This window comes from Rhopalosiphum padi, chromosome 3, assembly GCF_020882245.1.
Source record: "Rhopalosiphum padi isolate XX-2018 chromosome 3, ASM2088224v1, whole genome shotgun sequence".
Classification (NCBI taxonomy): domain Eukaryota; kingdom Metazoa; phylum Arthropoda; class Insecta; order Hemiptera; family Aphididae; genus Rhopalosiphum; species Rhopalosiphum padi.
In genome coordinates this window covers 7,442,964-7,452,472 of record NC_083599.1, presented here as the reverse complement: position 1 = coordinate 7,452,472, position 9,509 = coordinate 7,442,964, and the positions used below count along the sequence as shown (strand labels likewise).

Below are 9,509 nucleotides of genomic sequence, written 5' to 3'. Positions count from 1 at the left end.
AATATCGTAGACATTTTTATTTTAATAGTATTTTTGTATCGCGATGGCTCTATAATATAATTGGTACTGTCGACAGTCACCTCTTTCCCATTGGGCACTTTGGGCATGTGCCCAGGGCCCCGTGATCGATGGGGCCCCCTAGCTCCTGTCATATCACCAAGGAACCGATAATCAATATTTATTAGTTATTACCGATAAATAAACTTATTTCGAGAAAAATCAAAGGATATTATTAAATTGCTAATAGTAATAAAAAATTAAAAATAAAGTTAAATTAATCTAGACTTTTTCTTATCTATCACCACTCTATTTATCTGTTTTAATAAAATAGTAGGTACTCTGTTCAAATTGTGGGGGCCCAATTATACCACTGCTCGGGGCCTCAAAAATATTAAAGACGGCCCTGACTGTCGAGAGAGCTTGTATACGCGCGCACAACGCATATTATGACGAATATAATATGACATTGCACATAGTATATGGTGCACAAATGTCAATTTATATATATGTCAATGTAATATGTATATAAATATTATATATATATATATATTATGAACAGGTAGCCACGGTCGAGTCAATCAAATATTTTCACACGCATACATATTTATATATATATTGTGTATAATATATAATACCTGTATGCCACCGGTGGTTGTTTTTTTCGGAACAAAATTTCTGAATGGCAAACGTTCATTGAAATATCATATATTATTATTATAATGTACAACATGTCAATTCGCGGTCTGCAGAAATCGGCCGCCCCCGCGACATGCGCGCTGCAGGTAATTCTCCGGGTAATGCGCTGGGAAACGTACACTCGATCGGTTCTGATGAGAACCACTCGTATATATATACACTTATTTGTATATATTATGGTACACGGACTACCTACTTTTTTTTTCATCTTCTTTTCCTTTTTCCCCTTCGTTTTATATACATATATCGCGTCGGTGTTTGCATTCATCGTCGTCGTCATCGTCGTCGTTCGCTCCTTCGAAATCGCTACTGACCCGACACAAACAAGAAATCCGGCCATTGTCGGAGGAGCGATGGGATTTCGAATGTTTGCGTCCCGATCCCGATACATGTAATATCGTATCGCGGCCGCCACATCCGTTCGTGGGTTTCTCACGCGTGTTTTTGACACGCACCGCGCCGGCACCGCCCCGTTCGGCGGTCTCGGCAGGTAGTCGGCGAGATCGTGGAAAACCAGAAGATGGAGAAAAAATTTATTATTATTATGATAATATTAAACCTGCTCTCATATACCCTTCAGAACCCTTGTATACATATAGTGCAGTGCACTGTCGCAGGTACTCAAAATACACTGTATATTACAGCATATGACGTGCGTATAATATGTGCATATAATACGTATATAGAGCTAATAATGTCGTTCATTTGGGGGGTGTGAAAAAAGTTTGGAACTTTGTCCCGAAAAAAAAAAAACCCGATAAGAGTTTATGTATCACATTTTTTGTTTTATTAAAGGAAATATAAACCCAGTCGACAAATAATGAAAATAATGTTGGTTAAATAATACAGAAAAATTCATGAATAAAAAAAAAAAATAATAATAATAATAATAATAATGATACAAATCAAACATATTCATGACATAATACTATACAATAAAAATAATAATAATAATATAATAACTTTTATATAATTATTATTATTGCGTCGTCGTGTTATAACTGAACCATCACTCGGTGGTTATATACGCACAGAACGACGGGAACGACTAGTTAAACGTTATTTATGGCGACTTAAATAGTAGTTTACAGCGGCAGTCTTTATACACAATGTATCATCACAACGATTATAAAAATAATATACATAATATGTAATAAAGTCCCGTTGTATATATATATATATATATTAGCGTGATATCGTTTATATATAAGTATAATAGTTAGCGTTCATCATGCACCCGCGAAAAGCGAAATATTTTATACACATATGATATTATGATATATATATATATATAATATAGGCACCTCTGGGTGTATGGACCGGATGATTTTGTGCGGCTGTATAGTTGCGTTATACACGTCACAGTCATATGCGGCACGTACCCGTTGAACAAAATAATAATAATAATAGTAATAATTTATGAGAGAAAAAATTCAAACTTAATGTCTAAACACAGTGCAAATTATATGTCGATAGTAATGTGACTAGTACGTCTAATAATTAGATAAAACATTTCATATAATATGACGAATGACTTATGGGCGTAGATCGGCCGAGATTTGCAAAAAGCGTTATTTGTTTCTTAAATCTTTTTTTTCCGCGAATTATTTCAATATATTTTATAATATGTACATTAAATGCTATAGGAATACAATATAAGGTCGGACGTCACGGAAAACACGACCGTTTTCAAAAAAAAAAAAAAAAAATCATAATAATATAATAATCTCGCCCTACGCCCGTGTCGACAAAAATAATAATAATAATAATAAACAAATATAATAATGAAAATAATATAATAATAATAATAATATATATGGGTAAATAGGTTCAATAATTTAACACGCGCGTAATACGGCGGCGTCTAAACAACCGTCTGCTGTTGCTGCTGATGCTGCTGATGCTGTTGTTGCTGTTGCTGTTGCTGCTGCTGCTGCTGTTGCTGGTGGTGGGACAGCATTCGCGGACATCCGGTGTCGCAGTGTTTGGTGAGCAGCGACATGCGGCTGAACGTCTTGCTGCACGTCGCGCACGAGTACTTCTTCACGTCCGAGTGGGTCTGCAGGTGGGCGCGCAGGTTGGACCTGTCGGCGAACGCCCGGTTGCAGTGCTGGCACGAGAACGGCTTCTCGCCGGTGTGGGTGCGTATGTGGCCCTGCAACAGCCACGGCCGGCTGAACGCCTTGCCGCACAGGTTGCATATGCACGGCAGCGTGTGCGTGCGGATGTGCATCTTGAGCGCGCCGAGCGTGTTGTACGCCTTGTCGCAGTACTTGCAGCAGAACGTCTTGGCCGCGGCGCACTGCGACTCGTCGTTGGCGCAGTGGTACTGCTGGTGCTTGGTCAGCCCGGAAACGGTCGAGTACGTCTTCGAGCACGCCGCGCACTTGTACCGTCCCGCGGTGGACGGGACCGACGGCGACTCGCGCTTGACGACGCAGCTCGCGGCCGACGCGTCGCTGTCGCCGGAAGTGTAGAGTTGATACTGCTGCGCCGCGGCCGGCTGTTGCTGATGGTGTCCGTACGACGGCGACATGGCCGACGACGAGGACGCGGACGACGACGACGGCGGTGGCAGAGACGAGTCCACTTCCGCGGACGACGGCGACCAGCTGCTCATCGCGGTCCGTCCGTACCAGTTGAGCTGAATGGCGGGGGGCGGGCTGCGGAGCGGAACCGCGGCCGCAGTGGCGGGCGGCGTGAGCGGCATCAGCGGCTTGAAAGCGGAACCGGTGCGGCCCGCGGTCACGGGCGGCGACAGGGACGCGTCCCGGGCGATGGCCACCATCGTCGGCGAGTAAGCGGCCAGCATCGCGGTGCCGGCGCCGCCGCCGTTTTGTTGCTGGTACATGTAACCGGACAGGTAACCGGTGTTCGGGTACTGCGCGGGCACGGGCCGTGGCGTGGCCGGTGCGTAGTGCCGGTTGTTGTGGTGGTGATGGTACGCCGCGACCGCGGCCTGCGCGGCGGCCGGGTGGTGGGCGCCCGCGATGTTCAGGCACAGCGGTTCCAGCGGACCGGCTTTGACGGCCGTCGGCTGGTACGGCTGTTGCTGCTGTCGGTGCTGTTGCTGGTGGTTTTGGGGTTGTTGTTCCTGTTCTTGCTGTTGCTGTTGCTGTTGCTGATGATGGTTGTAGTACGGAGACGGCGACGACAACGGCGCTACCGCGTTTTGATGGTCTTCGTACGACGGCGGCGATTCTTTTTTGATGGTTAAAGGCGCGACCGCGGCCGTTTTGCATCTCACGCTCAAGTCTTGCGGTTTAGTGCTCAGGTTTTCCGGTTCCAAACATTCGTCCGTGTTGTCTGTTTGAAAACAAAAAAAAAAAAACATTTTTCCGATTAATATTTGAATTTACACGGCTTAAGCTCATTAGATTGTAAATAACATCGTATAATAAACATGTATTTATACTGTTCGTTTATAATAATTATATTCGCAAAACGCGTGTAAGACGTAACTGTAGATAATAATATTATTATTGGAAACTACTGGACTGCCGCCTGCAAACGCGGAGAAAAACGTAAATATTATTACGATCGTAAACATTGTAAGGGCAATATTAAAATCGATCGAAGTTTCTTCCTGTATTGCGCGCATAATGCATATAAACACGCGTGTTCTGCGTCGTGGAAAATGCTTTTTTTTTTTAATGTTGACACGCAATTCCGTCGGTCGGACTATAATAGTGCTAAAAAAAAAAATCAGTGTCGTACTATTATAGCGGTGACGGATATTGGATGTAAACATGTCGTCATTTAAATCACGCCGTTTATAACGGTTTATATATTATTATTATTATTATTATTTGGCGAGGGGTGAAGTGCGCATTGCGAAAACATTGCACCGAATCGAAAAAAGGGTGACCCTCAAAGCGCATTTCCCACGGTCGGTGGCGCACCGGTTCCCATCATCCTTCATCGTCGTATTAGTGTAATATACTGGTACATTACGTGCGACGAGCAAGTGAATACATTTAAATAAAAGGGTATCGCACATGTTAAAATCTATCTTCAAAATATGCTAATTCGTAGTATATACTATTAGTAGATGATTTATTAAACGTTTCACAAATATGACAAAAAAAAAAAAAAATAAAAAAAAATGCACAGTCTTCAGTGGCATGTTTACAGGGTAGGCCGATTAGGCCCGGGCCTACCCAATTTTTATTTGACTGTTTAGTTTTTTTTATCAAAAATAAAAATGTTACCTTTACTAATAATATATAAGTAATATTTATTATTAAATGTATTATCCCATGTGATATAGGACAAATCTTCCCTAATAGTTATGAACACGCATTTACACACTATATACAGAACAAAACTGGCCTTGCCAATTATTTTATGCTGGACACGCCACTGTCCGTATTCTTATAATAGCAAAATAATAATAACGAAAATACAAAAATATGCGTTAAGTCGTGTGCCTACACATATGCCATGATATAGCAAGTCGCATAATATAAGTCATGACATAATAAATTATTATATCATAAAATAATATATAAAATGTATATTTACCGTAGTCCATCTCCTCTTTGATGTACTCGCATTTGACGTAGTGGACCGGTCGTTTTTTCAGCGGACAGTGCGAGTAATCCATTTTCTTCGAAGTCAACTTGTGGTGCATCATTGCCGACTGCAGTGGTTTATCTTCAAAAATATGCATGTTACGTGCACACGGCAGGACCGTCGGCGGCGGCGACGTGTTGGGCGAGAAACGACGTGGACGTGCTCGTGATGTCTCGCGGAAAAATTAAAAAACGGAATTCGACGACGTCGGACGCGAGCGACAATCGATCGAAAATAATAATAATGATGATATTATTGCGAGTGCATAGAACGTATCTCGGACGGCCGTGCGTACTGCGCTGCGACTGCGGTCATGTACGTGGTGCACCGGCGTCGAACTCACTGGGCGTCGTCGTGATGGTGTAGAGCGGCGGGCGCGTTCTCCGGTGTGTGTCGCCGAAGAGAATGCGAGTGATTCCGTCGCGAGAAGAGGTGGTTCTGGTTCTCTGCGACGCGGTCCCCCCACCCGTCGACGGCGGCGGCGGCGGCGGCGGCTGTGGAGGGCGCGCGACCGGCATATCACCGCGCCGCGGACAGGTGTTCGGCCCCCGTCGCATATACGGTGCACGTTATATGCACGCGTTGTAGGTATATACCGCACGTGCTGGCCGGCCGCGACCAATCCGGCCGGCGTACATGGCGCGGACCAATGGGCGCGGTGCGGGGTTCACCCTGCCGGTTCGCCGGCAGTCCCCTCTTCCGATCCGGTTCCGGTGCGCGCGGCGGTTCGGCGCCGAAACCGGTGCCACCGTATAATATATCGTACATTATTGCGACCATAATGGGCACCACCAACTACATAATATAATACAATACAATATTATAATATTATATTGTACGCATCACTATGCGTGTGTGTAATAATGTGCGTTATCCGCCGCCGCCGCCGCCGCCGCCGCGATTGTTTTTCTCCGCAGGCCCGACAACGGTCCGCGCGACGGATTTTTCACTTCGCTCGCGCGCGCCATTACAATATAATATAATATTATAATATCCGAACGGCAGCTGCGCGCACACACGGCGAATATTATACGTATTAATAAACCGTTCGTCGTCATCGGCTTTTGCGTATATATCGCCCTCTGCGGCACCAAAAACAAATAGTCACGGTTATATTATATACGTATATACCGCGAGTATAAATAATATCATACACATCCCCCACGTGACCATAAACCACGGTTATGTACCGCGCGTATATTTATAACGTCCTACGAGCCCCGAACGAGAGCGTGCGGCGGTCCTCGCGACGTTGTGCGGGGCGAATGGCGCGCTAAGGCATTTTTTTTTCGAACCGCCCGACGTGTTTTTGTATACTCGGGATGACATTTAATACAATAAATAATGATCCATTTGTTACGCGTAGTATATATAGTACTATAGCATCGTCGTCGATATTAGGCCTGTTTGTGTGCATATATATCGTTTATATTATATTTAAATTGTGCTGCAATATCGATCATGAGTACGCCTATATATACATTATTATTGTATTAGATCATCTCTATACCAATAATACTCGTCGGATTGAATATATATGATGGTTCGCTGGGCTGAGTTATGCGCGATACAATCGCGAAATCCAATCGACGACAATGCAGATTGGTGGAATATGATTTACGATTGAATTTAAAAACATAAAATATTATTGACTTTAGACAAAAATGTACAAATAGTTGTATAAAATCACGAAGCGTATAATATGGCGCGAAGACTCACATATTTTATAAGTATATAACTGACCTGAAAATGTTATTATTTACAATATCCCGCAATATTAATTGTAAATAATAGCCTATGGCCCTATGCTATAATAATATTATACAGCTATACACTACGTTATCGCAAGTTTTGGTGTTGGGACAACTGCGATGGTACAGGTAAAAATAAAACTTCACTTCATTAAACAGAAATACGACATAACACAACGCCGTACACTCGTTTGATATACATTATAGACTATAGTATAATATATAACTAAATTTTCATTTAATTATTAGGTAGACAATTTTAATTTTTACTAACTTGCATTTTCGTACGAGTATGAATAATATGCAAAACAAATAAACTATTAAACATGTAGTTGAAATTTATGTATACATAGACTATATATGTATATTTGAGTAAAGTTGTTTTTCCACAGAATAATATTAAATAATAATATATATATGTATATATATATATATTTTTAATAATATTCTGTGGTTTTTCTATCTAATGTATAAATATTTATCAACATCATATTATTTTAATCGTATATATTATAGTTATTATAATTTGCATATACTACAGCATAATAATTCTGTGCAGGCAGGTTAACAGGTACAATATATAATAATATACATAAATATAATATCAAAGTCATCAATGAGTTAAAAATAGTTTAAGTTAACAGTTGCAATTAACTATATTAGTTACATTATGTTAATGAATTACTTTTAATTTTAAATAACTTATGATATTATGTGTAAGTATATTATTAAAATAACTTTATAGTCACGTTAAGTTAATTTTTCTAATGACATTACTCCTCATATAGATTTAAAATATATATTTTGTTTTATACAGACAAAATTGTCTTTAAGAAAAATAAATAAACGGAAATATTATTATTTACGTATTTTTATTGACTATAAATACTTCAATTTCAAAACTACCGAAATGTTGAATAATACATTATTTCTGGGTATTCTCAATAGTCAAAAGGGATCAAAATAGCATACGCGTACAATATATATACTGCAGCAACCTGAAGTTCGACGATTAATAAGACGTTGGTGGAGCGATTTCTTCATATATTAACATATTATATAATTGATAATTTTTTGGTTTGTATTAAGGGTATATTGCAAATTCCTCATCTTTTATGTATTATTTTTTTTATACATTTGTGTTTTTCTCTAAAATATCTTTATCAAATTTTCTAATTATAACTTGTATCGATCGTAAAGTGTAAATATTCAGTTTGAAAAAAAGTTTACTGATTTTTAATCAATAATAAGTTAAGTTTTTTTTACCTTTTTAACTTATTGTACCTGTATACCTTTTGATATATATAGTTCTACATAATATATGTGTTGAGTTGACTATTTCGTGTAAAGACTATTTATTCCTACGGCTGCTGCAGATCTGACTTATGTCAATGTCAGTTATATATACTTATTACTTATATAATAACTGTAATATATGTAATATAATGTAGATGATATACGCGTTATATGAACTTGTGCCGCGGGCTGTTTTTAGGACGACCAAATTATTACTATTAGTATAGTTTTGAGTTCGCATATAATGTTATAATACACAAACCTATATAAGAATCCGTTCAAGCAACGTGGATTAAAGATCCATTAAGCCTCTAAAACTAGATGGTCTTATATAGCTGGCCTCTCTGCTTTCAACAAACAACTTAATCTATTTTCACTTAAAACATTTTTAATTACTATTTTACGGTTTAATGTTATTTTTTATTTTATTTTGTACTGTTTAAAATGAAAAATAACTATGTATAATGGGTATACTATTATAAATTATACAAACAAAAATTATATTTTAAGTATTATATAAACACTACTATAATATATATACCGTCTATAATATAAAATATTGTTATCCCACGCGAATAATATACTTGAAAAACATTTATAATATCCAATTTGTAGTTGAATATAATATACTCATATAATAAATATTCGTACCACATTAATTATACATTATATCTATATAAAATATACAAATTATTTACTATCATTAATTTAACTACCTTTTCACAACTTCCATTTTCACTAATTTATACTAGTTTTAACATATTGTTATAAATTAATTATGAATTTATCGTTTAGTAATTTTTTGGAATGTGAGCATTTTAAATTTTATTGTTACTTTTGAATGTGTGCGTTTATAAAAATATTTAATGTAAAATGTAAATATATGGGCCCATCAATTTTGGATTTACATCTATTATTATATATGAAATATTTAAATTATTATAAAACATTTTGCGCATTAGAAATAAATTATTTTGTGTTTGCCGCGAGAACGCTTAATTTTTGTCTGAAACTGTGTTACAGTCGTCCTGCGTAAGACTCTCAGAATCCACGACTATAGTTGTGATATTGCATTTTGTTATATATACTGTATAGGGTGACTTGCACCCCATCCAACCGCTTGCACCGCACAATAATACGCAAATACCTATAGATTATATTATTATAATAATATATATAACGCTTATTATA

The 9,509-nt window shown here is 38.6% G+C and overlaps 1 protein-coding gene across 1 annotated transcript; it reads right to left on the bottom strand.

The window, feature by feature from the left end:
* Positions 1 to 1,460: 1,460 nt before the first annotated feature.
* LOC132926686 (protein escargot-like) lies at positions 1,461 to 5,697 on the bottom strand. The gene is made up of 2 exons (XM_060991085.1): positions 5,221 to 5,697; positions 1,461 to 4,002 (listed from the first exon to the last, which is right to left on the bottom strand). Exons 1-2 carry the CDS (start codon positions 5,366 to 5,368, stop codon positions 2,561 to 2,563), a joined length of 1,590 nt encoding a protein of 529 aa, XP_060847068.1. The 5' UTR covers positions 5,369 to 5,697; the 3' UTR covers positions 1,461 to 2,560.
* Positions 5,698 to 9,509: the final 3,812 nt, after the last annotated feature.